Source organism: Falco naumanni, chromosome 9 (genome assembly GCF_017639655.2).
Source record: "Falco naumanni isolate bFalNau1 chromosome 9, bFalNau1.pat, whole genome shotgun sequence".
NCBI classification, from domain to species: domain Eukaryota; kingdom Metazoa; phylum Chordata; class Aves; order Falconiformes; family Falconidae; genus Falco; species Falco naumanni.
The window spans coordinates 43,800,722-43,822,323 of NC_054062.1; the positions used below are offsets into that span (position 1 = coordinate 43,800,722).

General features: G+C 40.6%; 1 protein-coding gene across 7 annotated transcripts in view; it reads right to left on the reverse strand.

The window, feature by feature from the left end:
• The window catches only part of ZMIZ1 (zinc finger MIZ-type containing 1), a 359,666-nt gene that overhangs the window by 114,842 nt on the left and 223,222 nt on the right, over positions 1–21,602 (reverse strand). For all 7 annotated transcript variants that reach the window (XM_040605424.1, XM_040605427.1, XM_040605425.1 and 4 more), the window contains one exon: positions 16,252–16,357. In XM_040605424.1, coding sequence (XP_040461358.1) covers positions 16,252–16,357 — 106 coding nt within the window. The remainder of the gene's footprint in view (positions 1–16,251; positions 16,358–21,602) is intronic.

Here is a 21,602-nt window from a genome sequence, read left to right on the forward strand (position 1 = left end):
CTCTAACAGCCACCCACCATCCCTCTGAAGCACCTAGGGTAACCGAGAATGGAAATCCAGATACCTGCCTGTGAACAAAAGAGAGACAAGCCTATAATGAAGCCCCAGCTGGAACTCAAGACCCCAGGTAGCATGCTCTAAGGATAAGTAAATTTGCCCACTTCGGTGATTTTATTACAGGTTGTACAGTAACCTGTTAACCATTTAGACAACTTCTACATATAAAATGACTGTGCCCCACTTTGATCCTTCCGTTATCATTCTAAGTGTTTCAGACATAGTCTGACAGTTTAAATCCTGTTTAGTATACAAAATACGGAGATATGACCAAAACCCAAAAACCTAAGAAAATTGGTAAAGGAATATCCTGGTTTAAATCAATTACATCATCATCTTAGGGAGACACATGAGATGCAGCATACCCTACAAAAAAGATGGAGTTTTTCTTCTACTTTGCTGGCTGAGATGAGGTCCAGCAAAACAGACAATTCATAGCATATTTATGAGAAAGCTGCTTGCACGATGAGCTGCTTCCTTCCTCTCACTCAGTGCACACGACTTCAGCTGTTGCAGTAGCTGCCCTGACTCTCGACAGGTTACACTTTCGACCTGGAGCTGCTACAGGAGAGAGGAGGATAACGTGGGAGACACCCAGGAGAGGAAAGCTGCTGCTTTGTCACTGACAGTAGCCCATCCCTCTCGTTAGAGAATGGTCTCTCATTCACTGTTCAAACAAGTGTTCCCTCTCTCCTTACCTAGCAAAGGGAACCAAGTCAAATTGAAGCTCTGACTTGACTTCCAAGCCACCTGTTAGACCATGCTCGCCAGACTGTGACTATAATTGGCATGAAATAAATTACACGACACAGACAAATACTGACTACAAGGTTACCCGTTCTCCATCAAGGCAGCCTGCACTGGTAACTGAGCACTTTTCCAAAAGGAACAGCTTTCAGTCACTACTGGTGAAACTGATGCAGAAGTCATCATGAGGGAAGGCATTCCATTTATTTATTTATTTACTGAAACCACAAAGATATGAATACATGTAATTTTCTGGTATCTAAAGCAAGATGATTAAGTTGTAAGCTTTAGACTTGAGCAATTACCGGGAAATAGTGATCAGTAGATAACATATGCATGCACAAAATGTTGAGTACCTTTTAAAACACAAGTCTAGATTTATTTAGCTCTCTTACTTGCTTTTCTTTTTTGAACTTACTGCCGTTGATAACTTTATTAACTTCCTTTGCAGCCCCTAAGTCCCCATGGCGTGAGTTTTACCAAGTGGAAGAAACCTGATCTTTTGCAGTGCACCTCCCTGATTAATCCCTTGCTAGTACATCAGGGCAACTTTACTGTGTTATTGAGGCAGGGAGCATAGTTAAAAGCTCACAACCAGCCCCACCAGCTCATTTATGAAACATGGCTGGAATTCCCATATGTGTGTTTTCAGTGTAAGAAGTATCATATTGTCTTTTGCATTCCTACAGGGGAAATTCTTACTAGGCCCTTAATGATTCAAGGCCAACAAATTATGTTATTTATTTAGGTTAGTTATTTAGGACATCATAAATTAAAATAATACATGAAACCAAAGGAATCAAACCTTCTTCCCTATGACACACATTCTTCATATAACACTTCTGTCTGCATGCTTTCTTGATTTCTGTTTTTGTTATGACAGTAAGTTAATAATTTGGCTTTCAGAGACTGGACAAAGGGATTCATTTTGTAAGAGTGGCATCAGGAAAAATGAAATTGAAAAAGATTAGTGGATCAGGCATGGTCCTGCCACACTGCATAGCATAGTGCACAGAGGAAGGGTGCCTAAAGAGTATCACAGACCCAACTGCAATGTTTGAAGTATTGTTAGCAAACACTCTTTAAGAAACTTTAACATATTAACACATGCCTTCACCATTGTGACTCAAATAAAATGCCAGCAGGCAGACCTCAGAAGAACTGATGGAAGAAAGGGGGAGTTTAAACTCCTCCCCATCCACAAAATCATGCTTTGGACCAGCAATACTGTCCTATTATTTGTTGGCTCAAAAATACTGATTCAGCAAAGAATTTAAGCATGTGCCTAAATTTAAGCAGTTTAATTAACTTTGACGTCAGTGAGCCTACTTGTGTGCTTATAATTAGATATGTGCTTGCTGAAGCAGAGCCCATCTGAATAGAATCTCGTTGATTTTAATTTGGCCCTTTGTCTTTGCCCCTCATTTATTCTTTGCAGTGACTGAAGGATTAGTGCTAAGGTTCTGATTCAGGAATGCACTTAAACAACTCATCTTCACTCAAACATGCGAAAAGAAGCTAAGCATGTCTCAAAAAATAAGCACAGACCTAAGTGCTTTCCTGAATGATGACAATGTCATGATTGAAGAATGATGAGAGGGGAGAGATATTTCACTCATACTGTAAATTGGGTAGCCCAGTCTTTCCTTTTGTAAGTCCAATTGTTTTTTTTTTAAAGACAGAAAATCTTTTCCATTTCTGTATGTAAAGAGTAAAAAGTTCTGCTCCACATCCTATAAATGAAAGTGCCTGAGTAAGCAGCTACTTCATAGAGAAATTAATTTATACATTAATCCTTTTTCACTATTAGTTCTTGCAGTGTGGAGGAGCCTGCTGTAAATGCCTTACTGTTCATTTGAATGATGGCTTCAAGTCCCAACACATGAGATATGTTAAGGCTGCGTAAAAACAAACACTAAATAATACAGAATTAAATTTAAAAAAATAACTAAAAAAAGAAAACTGCATGAAGAATGCTGAGAACACGAACACCACTCATCCAGACAACAGAAAAAACTGTTCAAGTCCCAGAGGTCAAGAGACAGCTAGGTGCCTCCATAGCACACACACCAGAACAAAGCAGCCAGATCAAAGCTCCAACTCCTGCCAGGCTGTTCTGCTAAACACCTCTAGAGGAAAATCTGATGTCTTTTAACATGCCCATGCAATTGTATTCAGCACACAGATAGCATCTTGAACAAGCCTTTTAACTCCAATACTTCAGCCCATTCTGCATTTATGGCCTTTTAAAACCTGGAATACATCACAGCCATTATTAACTGCAGGGCTACCAGTAAAGGTGGATTTGGAAGGATACCGCACTGGAGGGGGAAGAGGAAAGAGGAAAATACAATGAAAACCAAGAAGTGTGTTTGCTATGGAAAAACACTACAGAAAGACTCAACATAGTCAACATAAACAAGGAACCCCAAAGAGTACTTATTAAGACTCTGCTGTCTATCACAATCCTCACCTACACAGCTCACTGCGGGGCTCCCTAAGCCTGTGGCACCAAGATGCTGCAACAGAGCGTGGGACAACTGCGCTGCACCGGGTGCACCGCTAACAGAACCGCTGTCAGGTGCCTGAGCTGTGCCCAGCAACTGCAACAGCACAGGGTTTGTTATGCAGTTTGCACTAATTACACTGGTAAATACACCAAGTAAAACACCAACAGGTCTTTGAAAGATATCCGTCAGAAATCCCATTGATTCTGTGATTTTTCAGAAATCCCTTACAACTGTGTGCGTGTAGTGATATGGCTGGTCCTTCATTTACTCAAAACCTGTTGGCACATACCTAACATTCTGCTTTCAAAAGAACACAGGAAAACAGTTTAAAAAGGTCCAGCCTCAAGTTACACTGAAAAGAAAGCTGATGATATAAAGAAATAACCTATCCATCTACTTCATGAGTGCATCTGGAGACACAAGAACAGAATAAGATGATACCAGGTTGGATTATTAAAGCAATAAGTGACAAAACTAATACAATTCTTTCAAAGCCATTTAGTTTGTTAAGATAGGTTGATGTATTGGGGTTGAAGGAGATGCAGGAAAAAAATAATTTAGCTAGTAATTTTAGTTATGGGGGTATTATTTGCTTATTAACTTGCACAGGCTATAATGAGAGCCACATTATTACCTGCAGATCTCATAAACCTTCATTATCCCATTCCCATTACTTTGGATTTTGCATGACCCTATCGTTGGGTTTCCCCGGACACATCTAGATCTTTCATCCTGAAATTTCTCTTTTTACCCTAAGGTTCAGGCTCTCCGACACTAACTCATCTGTCTAGAATTTGCCAGCTTTGCAGGCAGAGCAGGCATACGCTGTCCTTTTCCTCTGCTCCCATATTGTGACCTCTCCCTTCTTTGCTCTGTATCTTTTTGCTGCATCAGGAAAAGGCACAGACCTATTTCAACTCTGTCATCTCTATTCCTTTACTGCTTTAAAAGCTTCCAAACAACTGCCAAAAGAATGGACACTGTTTAATGTGCAGGACAGATGTTTGGTCTGGGCACACTGAAAACACTGAATCTACAATTTCTCACCCTCCTGTGCAGCCAGCAATCAAGGGTTTCTCACCAGAGAAGGGCAGACATTAAGAGTTCAGAAAAGGCATCACTAACAAACAATGCTTCTAGACATTGAACCTTAAAAAATAATTCCAACATGGCTATAGAAGAAAGCTATTTCTGCATACATGAGCTTTCTCAAGCAGAGTTGTATATTTTCAATCTCTCTGTGACCTTTATAGCTTTATTGACCTCACGATAAGTAAAGAGTTTTGGATGGAGAGATGAAAGGCAGATAAAAACATCACCTATGCAAATAAAACCAACAATAGAACAATGATCCTTTACATGCTTTTTTTTTTTCTGCCTTTGTAGACTAAATGGCACCTGCAGAATAAATGGTGTCCTTTCATGGGGCAAGGTATGCAATTACTATCTGACTATTCCAAGTTTCCAGTATGTTTTCAAGCCTCAGTCCAAATATATTTACTTCACAACAGATGCATATATATGCTCATATTCCTTCCAGATCCTCAGTTTAGTTTTATTTGCTTCTCTATAATATTGCCCTCCAGAATGATTTGTATCATGCAAAGACTGTCACCCATGTATCAGTGTTAACTTTTTGAAGGCTATCCTTAGAGGTCACCATCATCCTTCTATAGAGTTTAAGATTATCTGATTGACCAGTTAGGATGTAATTCAGTATGGGGCCAGTATATTTCCCATCCTCCCTTGACTGAAAACAGAACTCCCTTGAGCTGGAGACTCTGGCTCTTCCACTCTTTTTGACTGAAAGCATACATTTGTCACTGATGTACGAAGATGTGAATTCTACCAGATCGAGGAAACACGAGGAAGACAGAACATACTTTCAACTGCAGAAGCCAGGCAGTCTGTAGAGCTGACGGAACTCAAGGGACTGTTCCAGACACAGCACTTCAGATTTCCCCTCTGTTTTTCTAACATCACCTTCAGTGTTTGCTATGCCAGACATTACGATCAGCAACAACAAAAAAGTAAAATGCTGAAACGTTCTGCCTATGTAGCTGTTCTAAAGGGATGCTGAAACCCACTCTGCTGTCCCTCACAGGGACTGAGGTCTGTTTGAAGCCTAGCTCCCAGCCAGGACTCCGCAGGAAGACTGGCTGCTGAACTCTGCTCAGCTGGCTTCTTTGCCCTGACACGTGGTTTGGGGTCTCATATAGAAACGCATTAACTCAGTTTGAACTGTTTGAATGTTGGTGTGTGTCAGAGGCATCGTAATCAGTAACTACAGGAGACCATTGAGCCTCCAGCAGTGGTTTGTTTGATGATCCACCAAACTTTGTGTCACAGGCTTAAGGACTTTGCTTTCAGACATTTTTCCTGTTTCTTGTCACAGCTCTCTGTCCCTTGGGAGGCACAGGATGATTCTGTGGAGGGGGTTGATCCCGCTTACACAAAACAGGCAACACACCACTTCTTTCCACCCCTCTATCAAGACTCTAAAATACGAAGCACGCAGCTTTGCACAATTGTTTTGATATAACCAAGAGTGGCACCGAGGCAGGAACATCATACTGTGCCTGCCACTGCCTTGGCAGAGGAGCTTCTGCCTTCTTTCTCTGTCACTGCAAGTTGGGAGCGATAACTGGCTGGCATGATTAAACGAACACAGAATTTGCTCCAACCAAAGACTTTGCCTTTACCTATTATTTTTTTCCACACACAGAAAGAAGAAAAAAACAATCCCTCTCTCTTGGAAGAACATGTTTTCTTTCTTCCATTCTGACAGCTGCTAGACCACAATGTCAGTCTAGCCCTTCTCCAGCTCACAGTGATGCTCATCCTAGGTATCAGTTGTATTTAGCTAAATTAAGTAAAATTTCAAATCACAGTTTAAAAACCATTTACTGTCCTGTAAAGCATGCTAAATCTTGTAACAGAACAGAGAAAGAAGGTTTACACAGTTTTGGTTCTAACAAAAATCTTCCTGAAGTCTTTGCTTTCACTCTCAAGACAGCACAACAGTGACACAACTCCAGTACCTTGTTGCTTTTCCTGTGGTCAAGTCACAGTTACTGTAGTTAGAGCTAATTATTTCAAACACACACATTTAGCTGCAATACAAGAACATCTCTAAAGCAAAACCCCCTTACTGCTTCCAATGGCACCTGGGTTTTCAAGGACCACTAGGACCACTCCAATATTCCCAGTGGGAGACGGCAACTGTTACGAATTTCCAACAATTTACATCTCCCAATCTCATTTTAGACCAGCAGTGAGTCATTTTTCACACTGAGAACCTAGAGGCCTCTCTGGTTCTTTGCCTTAATTGAAATTGCTTCTGTAGTAAATACACTAAGTAATTTCATTTGTTTTTCTTCTATGATGGAAAGACAATATCTTCCAGAGTGAGCAAGATTAATGTCACCTGGGTCTGACCAGACAATCATAGGGGAGACTATCAGACAAGAAACAAATACCCTGCTTTGTACGCAGATGTTCAGTGTTCAATTTATCTCCTCAGGAGCAGCCCTTGTTCAGCTTTCTATTGTTGAGTTCAAAGCCCAGTCAGTAATATTTGCATTTAAAAATGTTTAAATTTATGTTTCCTGTGAGAGCTTGCTTTAGAAGATGCTCATTTTAAACCAGTCTGTGAAACTGAAACTAGGGATCGGTGTCTGTAGCTGCAGGTTCAGACCTACAGAGCCCTAAACAGGGCTTTGGGAAACGACAGCACAGGCAGGCACAATTTAAAAATCTGTAACTTGTTCTGTCCATTAAAATTAGTAACGCCAACATACTTTAAATGTAGACATTCCTCAAAAAAACAAGGAATATATCAAAGGGGGTTGCATTTAACCATTAAGTTTGATCACATCTTTCATAGAAGCTAACTTTCTGTATGAAATGCTACTACTGCAAGTTTTGCTGAGAGCAAATCTCTGAAGTAGAGCAGATACTCAGTTCATACAAAACAGAAAACCACTGGTTCTTTGCAACAGCACATGCAATAAATACAAATTCACAACAACAAAGCATAGGTACAACTGAGGTATCTATTATACAGACAGATAGAAGAGCCAAAGAGATTTTCTGAGGACTGCAGAATCCCCATGCATCTCGATGCTTGATAATTTTTTCTTTCCAGTGCATTACGAAATGCTATCTACAAGCCCCAGCCCCAACATCAACTACATCTTACATCTTACAGGAGCAGAGACACATTCACCACCATAGACCCGTTTTGGACTTCACATCCAGACTTCCCTAAAAGCCTAGTTTAAGTTACAAAAGTAAGAGTCAAAAGTACGTCAGTTTCTGGGCTGCTTTTGGCCGGGATACAGTTAATTTTCTTCACGCTAGCTAGTATGGGGCTATGTTTTGGATTTGTGCTCTAAACAGGGTTGACAACACAGGGATGTTTTCATTATTGCTGAGTAGTGCTCACAGGGAGCCAAGACCTTTTCTACTCCCCTCACTGCCCCACCAGTGAGTGGGCTGGGGGGCACAAGAAGTCAGGCGGGGACACAGCCAGGACAGCTGACCCTGACCAATGGAAAGGATATCCCATAATATACGGTATCGTGCTCAACATGTAAATCTAGGGAAAGAAGGAGGAAGGGGAGGACATGGCATCTAGAGTTACGGTTTTGTCTTCCCCAGTTTCTAGTTTTTGATTCACACTATTTAGGTTTTATTATTATGAAGCTACTAACCTTCATGACTTTGTTTGTTAATAAAATCTTATTTATTCCACTTATTCCTCAAGTCAGGTGTTATTGGTAACTGCTACAAAGTATGATTTAACATATACAGATCTGTCAGGAATAAATAAATAAAGTATGGATTTATTAGGATATTCATGAAAGTTCACAACGAGACACAAATATCCTTGCAGTTATAATCAGACTATAAAAAAAATAAAAAGGGAGTATTTACCTCGGCATCCAGAAAACCTGTGGAGGAAAGCCAATCAGGTGTTTTTTTCCCTCACATGTTATTGAAACTTAAGTAAGTTGAGACAAAAAGAATCCACAAAATGGAAATTATATAGAAGCCTTATCAAACATGAACATAGTAACCTCTACTGAACTTCTCAGAAAAATAGCACATGTTATAAGGAACAATACTGCATTTTTTTGGGGAATATATTACTTAAGAGCTCTCCTCAAATCAATTTTCTGTTATTCTGTGATGTTTATCCTTGAATTCCCTCTCATGAAGAGACACAGACTAATACAAATTAGAACAATCTATGATGACGAATCCTGATGATTCTTTGATTATTCTTTAACTGAAATTTAAATAATGTATTATATACATAGCACTTATGTAAATACCTTGCTATCAGCATACTTTAGCAGGTATACTTGAACATGAGCGTTAGAAAAGATGAAACACTACAACACTTATTCAGTAGGACTCCTCTGTATAGAAATCTCTCTTTTTAAAGAGAAATACTACATATGACATCTTGTCTAGTAAGCAACATGTTTCACAGAGTGTCATCTCTGGAGTATTCAGAGCAAGAACTTGTCTTAACAGGCTGGCTACATGCTGCAGACAAACCTGCAGAAATTGGGAATGGTTTTGAAATTTTGACCAGTGGAATCCCAATTGTATTTAGGAAACGAACTTGCTGTCCTGGAGCTTGATGATCTGGTCTGTTTGCACAGTTCATGCTTTCCGTTGTTCAGCCCTCCAGCAGCAAAAATGCTACCCACCCCCGTGGAAGTGCTATGTTACTGTTCTCATCGCTGGACTCCTCATGAATTTCTTTGAATGCCTCCAAGACACACAGGTTGATAAAAGAGCACTGGCAGTGAGGTACATTTGGACGCACTGCAGCTCAAAAGAGAACACGTTCAGGACTGCATGCTGTAAGCTGAGAAAAGGTAACTTGTAAAGGGCAAATGCCATTCGGAAGAGTTTGCTTTCTTCTCTCCATGAATATATGTATGTTTTCACAGCTGCCTCCCTTCTTACTTTCCATTTGTGACTCACCTCATGTTCAGAGGGACAGATATGTTACTCAAAACAACAACAGAAAATAAAACATCTAAATTCACACTAAGACTAAGCCCTAGTCTGTCTCTATCACCATATTTTCAGTTGCTCTCAGCACATATGGGATCCCTGAAGCAGAAGACAGAAAACAGTGATAGAAATCAACAGAAATCTTCTCTGGAGAATGCCAGTTCCAGTCCAAGTGAAAGTGTGTTGCGCACACTAGGAAAATATACTGTCCAGGAATCAATCACATGATGAACTAATTCTCTACACACTTCAAATCAACAGCAAAGTGAGCATTCAGGTAACTACCAGCCTCATGAAAATCTAAGGCACAGACTAGGAAAACAGCAGAGCTGGCTCGTTGCTATAGTTGAGTCTCTGCAATTTTCCTAAGTGCTACAGGAAAGGCATTAGTGCAAAAATGTTCCAACCTGGCAACTGACTTTTACTGCTACATCTCTCGAAGTCACAACTGGTACTGCGGTAACAAGGACCTGTCAAATGTCAAAAAGAACAGGCCAGATAAACCACCTCATATTTTGACTAACCAAAATAAAGAGGCGGCAGCATCTCATCCATGTGACCTCTGTTATAAACATTGGTGTTCCAGTGCACAACAGAGCAGTGAATGCCAAGAAGGAAGTGAATTTCCATTCCAGCAAAATAATATCTATCTACACAGATATGTCATGAGGCCCTAAAATTGACACTAAAATGAAGAGGAATTGCCAACCCAAGGATAAAAGTCTGACATAAGTATGAATGTGTTTCTTCCAAGAGTAGAAGGAAGACCAAATAAATGCATCAAGTAGCAGACACCTCAGAGGAAGGGAACAAGAACAGCTTGATCAACTAAGGCCCAGTGGGGAAGAGCATCTTTCATTCTGTGGGTTCTTCAGATGCTCCATCGAGACGTTTGAGAACTGACTCCTGACAAGTCTGCTGCATGCCAAGCCCACCTGACAGAGGCTAAAGATACAGCAAACTGCAGATCTTTTATTAGAGTTCTGTTCTGAGTAAACAAATAAAAGTGAGACAGAAGGTGTATTATTATCCTTGCTTCAAATACATAACACTACAAAACAGAGAGCAAAGCAGCCAAGACAGTGAGAGTCTGTGTGAAGAGCTGGGAAGTGAACCTAGAAGATCACCTGAAATGTAGTCAGTTTTCTGTATCAAAAGCTGTTTCAGAAGGTAACAGCTGAAAGGAAATGATACCTTTATTTTAATGAAGAGTGTCAAGTGGACAGTTTTAGGACATTAAGCACCAATGGATCAGACAGCTGCGTGGAAATGTAGCAAGAATTTCAGACTACACAGATAGAAAGTTCTTAACCAGCTTCCAACTCCATCAAGAACCACATTATATGGTCAGTTCAATATGTTTACCGAGTTTTATCTTTAAAAGGGCAGTCTTGATTTTTCCATTTTCCTTTCCTCTGCTCCCTCCCTCCCTCCCTGCTGTCATTCTAACTGAAAACCTCTTCCAAATGCAACTGCCTAATAGCTCAGAATTCCCCCTTTATTCCAATAATGTATTCAATTTATACCTGTATGTTTTTGTGCCAACACTGTCCTGTAGCTTCATTGCTCTTCTTGTTTTAAGTTATTTGTTAGTATTTACATGCATTTCATAACTCTGCTCAGCTTTCATTTCATGAACAAACCAAGCCAAGCTCTTCTGCTCTGCTCTCAAAGCTGACTACTCATTCTTCTTATCAGCCACTTTCCTAAGTACAGGTACAGCTTTTGTATTTCTTCTCCAGTCATATGAGACCATTTTGACTTGACTGATTTGCTGAAAATCTTCGGTGTGAGGCATGAGACTGACAATTCATATGCTATTTCTTTCCAAATGCAGGCACGTCAATCATTTGGTACCTTCAAGCTGGAGGGATGCCATCAGCCTTGGCTGTAGTAATTTCCATTCTATACTTGTAATCCTTTTAGCTGCCTCGCTTTGCCTTGTCTCCACAGATAATATGAGTATTAGTATTGGAAACTTAGGCAAAGTGTTCATCTAGCCTTATGGTCCCCATAATCTAGAGGTTATACTTTCTACCTTTTCCTTATTCATACTGCAGCCTCATTTTTTCTCTACTTTTCTGTCATTTCTGTAAGCTTGATTTGGTAATACACCAAAATACACTTTGCCCAATCCATACAGTTGCTTTGAAACCAGGCAGTAAAACACGTTAGTTGACACGCTCTGATCAGGACATACCTTAGGTCTCAGTATCTTGTCCAGTGATGTTTTACCACCACCATTTGCCAGTACTCTCACTGCAAATACCTTCATTAACCCGGGGTCCAATTTATTCACAGCTTTGGTATCATATCCACTAAGAACAGCCCTATTATTTTAAAGTTACATTACAATGATCAAAGCTAAATAAATAAAACATGTAAAACCCCCAAATATAATAAATTTTTAGTTTATGCTTCATATAAAATACAGATTATGAAGTAATACAGCTCTTGAAAAGTAAAATCAAAAGCACACCAGGCAGAGCCTAGAGGACTGAAAACAAAGCAGTATCAAAAAGAAGCTGCTATCTCTGCTATCAAGCATCTAACACTTATCTGCCCATCCAAGCTATCACAGCATTTGTTTGCTGTAGCTTCTCGGTGATTGCTAAAGTAGCTTTCCCCTCCCCCCCCCCCCCCACCCCCAGTCCTGCCCTCAGGCTCCTTCCCTCTCTCTGTGCAGACATACCGAGCACTGTCCTTTTCTGACAAAGCTCCCTGTATGATCTCATCCTGTCGTCCCCTTGTCTGGCCTCAGCTTGGCCTCCTGACAAAAGCAAATGTAGCTACAAGAGCAACGAAGTCCAGTAGCTCCATAAAGTACTTTTTTTAAAAAAAATATTTCAGAACAGAAAATTATTCCTTTTCTTTTGTTTTCTTTCTTTCTTTTCTTTTTTTTTTTTTTTTTTTACCTGAAACACACTGATCGGTGAGCTCTGCTTCACTTGAATAGAAGACCTTAAAATAAAGGTACCAAATCACTTAAAAATCTTCTACAGTAAGGACAAAAGAAGCAGATATCATGCTCAGCAAAGGTCCAAGCAAGCACGACTCAGAAAGAGGTCTTCTTCAGGCTTAAGGAAGAAAAACTGGAATACGCAAACACCCATGCACTCAAATACTAAGAGAGACGGAGGTTGCTGCAGTTTGAAAGCAAATGAGCAGAGCTAACCTGCTGGGCCATTCCCTGTAGGTGTCACAACAAAGCAAAGGAACTTGTCATGGAAGGTTTGGGGAGCAGCTATCACCAAAAGAGAGACATATATTTTTAAAGGCTTTGTCATTTGTCTTCAGGGTCGGAAGTGCTGTATTTGACCTCCTACTGAGGCAGCAGCCCAGATGCAGCAGCTTGGGCTGGAAGAATAAAAGGAGGCACAGCTATTATTTCAGGTAGAGACACCAGAAAGCAGAGACAAAAGGCACAGTCATTAAATCATCATTACTATTTAAAAGCACACATGACAACTTTTTTAATACTTTTCATGCCACACAGGTCTCCCCTCAAGGCGTTCTCTAAACCAATTTGTATTAGCTAATTGTTAAAAATCTCAACGGCCAAGTAAACAAGACAAAAAAGCACAACATCAAACACTGTCACAGCAACACCAAACGGTCCTGGATGGGAAATTCTAAGACGCTGACAGCTCTAGGTCTCTTCCCTGCCTTCCTCCCCAGCTGAGGCTGTGCCACCTGAGAAGGTTGCTGTCCCACCTGGCTCCAGCACCTCATCTCTCCCTGCTTCCCCCCATGCTTGCCCGTACTCTGAGCTGCCATCTGCAGCTCCTGTAATCACTCCTCCAACCTCTTCAGCTTAGCAGGGAGCTACCACCAAAACGGCTTAAATCAACGGGGATGGAACAGCGTGGGGCCACTTGCATGAGCCCGGGTGTGGGCTTCCCACAGAGCTGAGCCAGTCTGGCAGCTGCCTGCTCTGCCCTCTCGCCTCAGGCTCCAGCCCTCTTTCCTCAGGGATAACAGAGAACCAGGGTACTACCTCGGGGACCCTCACTCTCCTGGGGCCCTGCAGAGAGCCAGCCAAACAGAAAATAAGCCGTAGCAGCAAAAGCTCTTCTGCCATCAGAGGTCCCTGAGCAAGCTCAGGCTGGGAATTGCTGGAGAACAGGAGCAGGACTACCGGTTGCACTGGTTTGGCTGCCTCTGCGCACCAGCAGACCCGAGGGACATCAGGCTGGGGTGGTCCACCTGCTCCATACGGCAGAGCTGCAAAGCCTGCCAGCCACCACTGGCAGGCCAAACCGGCATCCCAGCCTGCAGGACCAACAGTCAGTGGAGCCTTGTCCTAAGCTGTAAAGCGGTACTAATAGTGGATGGCCCTTGAAAGGATTTGGTGCAAACATTCTCCCTAGTGTTCACCTACTCAAATGTGTTTTAATTAGAAAATGTTCTTTTCTTCCTACATTTCAGAATGTCAGACCCTAAACAATACAGATTAAAAACATTTCCAGAGTGATCCCTTTGGCAGCATTAAATTCATACTTGGGAGGAATGAATTCAAACCATTGTGAATCCAAAAATTCCCCTTAAGCCTGGAGGAAGGGAAAAACAAATGCTTATTCATTAAACGTAATGCCACTTGATATTTACATCGGGGACTTCTGTAGGAAAGTGACTGGAAAAAGTGTTGAAGGTGTCTTTCAATAGATGTAGCAGAAAAAAAAAAAAAGAGTTACTCAAAACAGCGTGCAAGCACCCTTGACAACAAATTCAGCAAATCATGAAAGGCAGCTTTCAATGATGCACACTGTTTACAAAAAAAAGCAAAGGACAATCGCAACATTTTTAAAAAAACTGAATGAGGGAATAGAGCCACTGCTGCTTTAAAAATCAGAAAATGTGAGTGCACTTAGATGTGGAAATTAACCCTTTCAAAAGAGTCAGGATGGTCTGAAACGACCTCACATCGAAGCCTCTCAGTCTTTCAATGCCCCTTCAATGATGTAGCTCTCACAGACTGTATGTCAATGTGACATCCTTACAGTAGCGGCCATATGTGACACTTCACAAAATATGTTATGGTATGTCCCAAAATATGAGTATTCAAGAGAGACAATAAGAGCACTAAAAACCATAATGTACACGGGCACGATGAAATCCCTGGAATAACTGGCGAAACAATTGTATGCAGGGTAAAACTAAAGCAGTTGTGAAACCAAATATTTAAGGTCATTGGAAACAAATTTGTTGTATATGCAAACTGGGAAACAGGAAGCAAAGCGAAGGACTTGGAAGGTTTTTAGAATACACTGAAAGAAAAGCACACGATTCCATTACCAGCTTTCCCAGCACTGTATCAATTAAGAATGGAAAGACTGAAATCTTTACAGATTGCTAGGGTTGGGGGAAAAAAAAAAAAAAAAAAAGCATATATTCTCAAGAAGGAATTACTTGCTGAAATCAAACACCGACACGGAGCTTTTTTAGGACATGACCGACTGACCTGACCAGTGCTTTTCAAAACCCTCACCTAAGCCCTAAAGGACAAGGACTACAACATGCCAAGATCCAAAGACTCACAACCTCTACTTCACTAACACACTGACAGACACACACCTCAGGAAGAACTGGTGAAAGAGGGGGTATGACTATTTTTAAAAGGTATATTTTCAAAGGAAATAAAGTTTTAATGTCTCACTTAATACAGTCTTAGCTGGAAATCCTCCTTTGACAAGCTTGTTTAAAAAAAAAATCAGGAAGAGATGCAATAGCTAACTTTTGGAGAAACTTCTTAGAAATTCAGAAAAAAAGGCAGATTGTGGCTGGTCAACTGAATGTTTTAGCTTATACACAATCTTCCTGGATGACAGGAAGATAGCTAATTTGACATTCAGTAAAATTAATGATCCCTTTCCACACAAAAAAATAAAACATTAAGTCCAGTGAATATGCCTTGACGTGAAAGCTGCTTTTGCACCAGGAACTATTTAGAGCACTAAGGACAGAAGGTAGCCATGAGTAAAGCTTGGGGCTGATAAAAACTGAACATGAAAAGAAATATTAACACCCAATCAGTTGACTACAAACTAATGTTTTGGGAGAAGGTAACCTTTTCTGATGTTCTAAAATGGGGACTGCATACCAGTTTAGTGCTGAGCAGAAAAGTTATCCATGCTCAGTTTGGAAGGGAACAATTATCTTCCTGTTTTCCAAGCCAGTGCACATTATGTTGACATTCATCAGCTAAGAAAAGGAGAATCAGAATTAAATGCTCCAGTTAAATCAAACACGTGAGAAGCAGAAAAGACCCTGAAGTGCATTTTCTACTTTTACTATACAGAGAAGCAGTGGCAATACATCACAATCAAATATTGCTATTTGATCAGAGCTCTGTAACAGATTTTTGCTGTAAAATAGTGAAAAAAATGGCTACATGATACTGTATCAATCGCACTGCCACCTACTCTTAGCTCAAAATTCTAAAGCTAATGACTAGATGTATGAGAAAACATGGCACTTGTTTGCACAGACATATGCAGTCAAGGAATAAAAGTTTGGCAATAGATTTATCAGGGAGTGCAGAATGAGAGTGAAAGATTTAGAGATTGACACATGACAGAAAATCAATGGTTTACCAAGACAGAGGGGCCTGAGTGTGTTCATTCCCACCATGAAATTACTGAACATCCATGCTTCTGGAAGTAACATTTCATCCATAAGATCAAACAGGGCCACAAACAGCACTAGCTGGAGAAAATACGAATTTCCAAAGTTATGTATCCTCAGAAAAGCATGCCACTGAAATGCTAAAAGCAGCAGCACTATTACCACCAAATAAGTGTTCGGTTTCGGTTTTGTTTTTTGAACAATGCAAGACCGTCACATTTATTCAGAATATGACCACCCAAGAATCAGTAATACACAAAAAAAAGGCTTTTCCTACCAGCTGATTTTGGAGTGAATTTGTCTCTGTTGGCTGCACATACTGCCAGTAGCCTGTATCCAAGATCCAAGTCAAATCCTTGCTGAGCTGCCACTCGACTAACCACCTGCAAAGGGAAAGAGAGAAAGCTTCATTAGGGGTTACTCGAGCTCTTCGCACAGTTACATTGACCTGCTTATCAGCGCCAATGTTAGGCAACTGAATCTGCTGCAAAAGCCACAGCACAAAAACGTTATGAGGCATTGTTCTCCAGTAGTTTCCAGTGCAAGCACAACAAACTGAACAGGAGTCTTCTGGTGACCGGATTATTTGACCACTTGCCAGAAGAAAAGCCTGGTAGTTCTATGAAAGTTGGAGAGACAAAGCTTTTCCAGAAGAAATTATGCAAATATTGTACAGAATACAATTTACTCTACTTGAGACTCCAGGATGAGAAGTCCCTAAGTCTCTGTCTCTGTGTTACAAGCAGTTCCTGGCCCTGTTCCCAAGAGCAGGGCCCAGGTCCTTCAGGTTAAAATGCCCTCCACGCTGCTGGGCAGTGTTCTATGCTGTGATCAGTGTCACAGTTGCTGTATTTCAACAATACTGTATTGGGAAGCATATTTACCTTTTAGAATAAACAGGCCTGTGCAAGAAGTACTTGCCAAACACATCGAACAAAGAAAGAAGATTTTTTTTTTTTTTTTTTTTTTTTGGGTACTGATCTAGAAGGACTAGCAAAAATAGGCAAATCAAAGACTGGCGTTAAGGATGAAAAGCAGTCAACTATTTCTCCAGGCTAGCAACCAAGCTATCAGCTAAGAACATATCCTCGTGAAAATGTGCACAGTATAAACACAATACTGTGGTCATTCTGGCAAACTATGCTACAGTCATACACAGCAAAGCTTTTATATTCCCTTCTAGTGGCACAGGATGACTTCAGACTCAGAGGCATAGATAAACCAGATTATTCTTACCATTGCCATTACTGCTTTGCATTGAAACAAGGAACTCCACAAGAAACAGGACACCATTTCCTTGAGTGAAGCAAAACGAAGTCCCTAACCTAGACAGGTTACAGTACCAAAAAGTACCCTTTTCCCACCCCCACCTCCATTTAAAAGCTTCTTTCTAAATTAATGACACTGCAATTATCTGTGTCTCAGACCGGTTCGTGCAAAAAGCAACAGTACAGCATAGAGTAAAGAACCAACATGTGTGACAACCTGCAGATGGTAAACAAATGCACTGTTCTGCCCTACCTACTCAACACTATTACATGAATCTTACTATGCTGACCTTTTCCCAATATCTACTTTTCCTAATCAACAATTAAGAACCAAATTCCTTTCTTAAGAAAGAATTAGCATGGATAAAGTTCTGGGGAGATTTTTGTTGGTTTTGTTTTTCCTATTAATTTAGAAATTACGAATTCACATGACTTACTAGGTGGGAGTATCACCCCACTAAATGTTTTTTAACCCTCCCGATCTCAAAATTGAGTAGAGAGCTTCAGGAAAATGAAATAAGAATTTGGGATAATCAGTACAGTAATACAGAACCCTAGAACACACTTACTGTTTTCTCTCCTGTTTCTCTTTACAATTACAATTGTAAGTTTTAGATAGGAAAGAAGAAAAAAAATTGTGAGAAAGTATGCCATTATTTCTAATAAATCAAAAAACATTTCCAACTTGGTCCTTTTTTTACTTTAGGTCCAACTTTAACCTTTACACTTCGAAGTTTGATTGTTGCTAATATTCTGGCTAAGACCCTGGGTCCAAACTTGCAACAATAAGATAAAATTAAAAAAAAAAACAACACAAGCGAAAGAACAACAGCAGAACAAGATCTCTCATATTTCATGCTAGGTTAGCAATAAGAGTAAAGACTGGTGGGCTGCTATGAAATCTAGAAGACACTTACAGACCTGGAAATCTAACTGTTCCCCTTTCCTACTTCCAGTATCACTGCAGTTCAGCCACTGACAGGCAGACGTTAGGGAAGGGATCAGTAAGAAGTAGTCAGAAAGCTCCTGTAAAAACCCCATCTTGTTAAAGGCTCCTGAGGGCAATGTCTCATTAAAGTGTAAACATTATTTAAACTCCTTTAGGTATCAACTACTGTACCATCACAGAGGAATGCTTTTCAGAGTGCTAATAAGGTCTGTAAAATAAAGGAGAAAGTGCCCTCCAATTTTCTCTTTCGGAAAAGCACATTTTCACTGAATTATTTATTTTTAAACTGGACAGGAATGAAGGCAGATACACCTGCTCATCAGTGAACGCACGGTAATTAAGAAGTACATTGCCTGCTTATATGCTTGGTTCATTTCAAAACACGAAGCTACAAATAGCCTCCTAAAGGCAGCTGTCCTCCCTACGTCTGAAAGAGGGCAGACTGAGATGAGAGATAAGGCAGAAATTGTTCCCCGTGAGGGCGGCGAGGCGCTGGCCCAGGCTGCCCAGAGCAGCTGGGGGTGCCCCATCCCTGGCAGTGCTCAAGGCCAGGCTGGACGGGGCTTTGGGCAACCTGGGCTGGTGGAGGGTGTCCCTGCCCGTGGCAGGGGGCTGGAACTAGATGGTCTTTGAGGTCCCTTCCAATCCAAACCATTCTTTGATTCTATGAAATACTGAGACCCTGCTGGCCAGAGGCCAAATCACTACTCTCAAAAGCAACACTTTACTAATTACAGGAAGAATTCTACAAGGTAACTCAGCAAAAACAGAGACTTGAAAAATCCTGAGGCCATGAAAGCCAGTCTATGATTGCAATGTCTTGACTGAATAGAGTGCGAAGGCTGGGTCAGTCCAAATCCTAATCTCTCACACTCTCATTTGACATCTCAGTTGCCTTTTTAAAATTTCCTTCACTAGAGAAAGCACTGATCTGTACCTCACTGCAGCCAAAAGTAGAGCTTCTGGATGCCAGGGTGCGCAGCCCCAACGGTCATGGCATCATCCTGCTGAAGCCCACCTGAAAGCGAGTGAAGCTACACCTTAGCAACGCTGCAGGCAGACAATGAAGTGTGAGAAGGCAGAATCTGAACTTCTGAGTCCAGAGAAGTCAGCCAGTCAAACTATTACTTATTGCTTAAGGGTTTCATGAAAAATGTGAGGGAAAATGAACTGCAAATTCAGTTCAGCTAAAAAAAAAAAAAATATCTAAATTTGATAGGAAGTGCTTCCGCTAACAAACTGCAGAAAAAAATCCTTTTTCCTGTTAAAAATTCCTCTGTTACGTAATAGGAAACAGACATTTCTAATAAAATTTCTATTTTGCCAAGAGTAATTTTCTTTTAAAATTTTTCTTTTGTGCACTCTGCTGAATGCAGAAAGAGGCTCTGTAAAACAAACTGGTCAAACAGTACTCAAAAGGGCTTTTGCTGGGCCTTTCTCCCCCAGCTCTTGGCTTTTATACACCACTCCTCAGCAATCCCCTTGGTCAACATGAATAGAGCGGTTCACTTTTTATTTTCAGTTTCTTCACAGGCTTATGAATTTTTGCATTAACAGTACTTAAAAGTTTTTCTTTCAATTGTGACAACTAAAGATTTCCTTCTACTTCAAAATGAAAGTCAAACAGAACAGGTCATATACCCTCCAAAGACCGTGTTCCAGGTTGCCTACAACGGAAGGCAGACACTGCTCACCTGGCACTTGGAAGGCTCTCCTCCAGTGAACCTGTATGCAAGGCACCTCCTGGCCTTTTAAATAAACACTGAGATTTCTCAGAAACAAGATGGCAAATGTGTCATAGGAGTATGATCCAGAAAACGCAAAGAACTAACTACAAGACATTTGGTAAGTTTAATATATTCAAATCAGCAGACCCTGCTGAAATTTACCTTTGAGTACCTCAAGGGAACTAGCCTGGGCAAACCTTGCAGCTGCTAATGGCTGCCTTCAGGAATTCATTCAAGACAGGGACCTTGGAGGCACCAAATCTCTGGTTTTAAGACGGTAAAAAGGTGAGTCTCAGACATTACAGGTACCCAGACAGACAACAAAATAAATTACTAAAAAAATATTAGGTGAGTAATACAGAACATCATCATGAATCCATCAGCACAGTGCAGTTTCCTTCTTGGACAAGTTAACTGGTCTTGTAAGCATAAGGAAGATAGTGGATGTAATGTATCACAACTCTAATATACTTTTTGACATTGCCCTGTATGACATTGTCATAGCAGAGGAACATAGCCCAGATGATAGTAGTATAAATTTTACTCAGATTGTTAATTAATAGTCCTCTGTCAAATCATAATTTGTCCTGGATACAGGTCATTTCTATGTATTCAGTCATGACTTGGACAATGAGACAAGAGTAAACAGCAAAACTTCTAGATGATAACAGGCAGAAGAGTCTGCAAACAACTAAGAGGACAGGATAAGAATTTAAAATAATCTTTATGAACTGGAAAAATGTTCCAAAACCCAGGCCAAAGACACATATGAAATACTATAGATGGGAAAGAAAAACAAAATGTCCAAATAGAAAATTAGAAACACACACCAGGACTCATCTGCTCACTGTACAAGTGGCTAAAGATAAATCCTGGAAAATGTTCCAGGTATTGAGATCATCAAGCACTGAAACAGACTACCTATCAATCCCTGGAGTTGGGGGGGGTAAGGGGATTTACAGTACACCAGATAATATCTATATGACATCCCAGCTTAGAGAAAAAGAGTAGAGCCCATGCTCCCTTAGGTCCATCCCAAGCCAAATCTCAGTGATTCCAGACACCTGCTGCTGATGGGAGCTATCCAGCTCAGCCTGAACCCTGTTCCAGGAACTCTCCCAAGTTTGAAACCTCCCGTGATTTCGACCTTGTTCAGGTAACAATGCTCATCAGATGCGATCGAGTCAACACAGTTTCAATTATCCACTCTATGTTATGGCTAAGCGGTAAGATACCACTTGCAAGCATACTCGGGCCTTCTCTATCTGCTAATTCAAGTTGAGCACATCGGCAAACATTCAGACAACATGCAGGCAGCACCATATTCAACTATGGCTTCATTCTGCAAAGCTGTAACCATGTATATCAGTTGACCTAAGCATACATGCCATAAAATTCCACTGAAAAGTAGTGCGTTTATAAAAAAAAAAAAAGGAGAGAGAGAGACAGTTGCCAGTAATACCACAATCATAAATTAAGATCATCATCCTTTATCGTGGTTGAAAGGCGTGCTTGGCCAGCCCAAGGTTCAACACTTAATATTTGTCTATGTTATTTCAAAATAACAGTTGAGACAGTTAGATCTTATAAAAGCTACATGCGCTTGCAACACCAAGCTTTTATTTTAGCTAAGATACGGTGCTGACGACTATTCCAAGCTGTGTCTTTAACGGAACATACACCT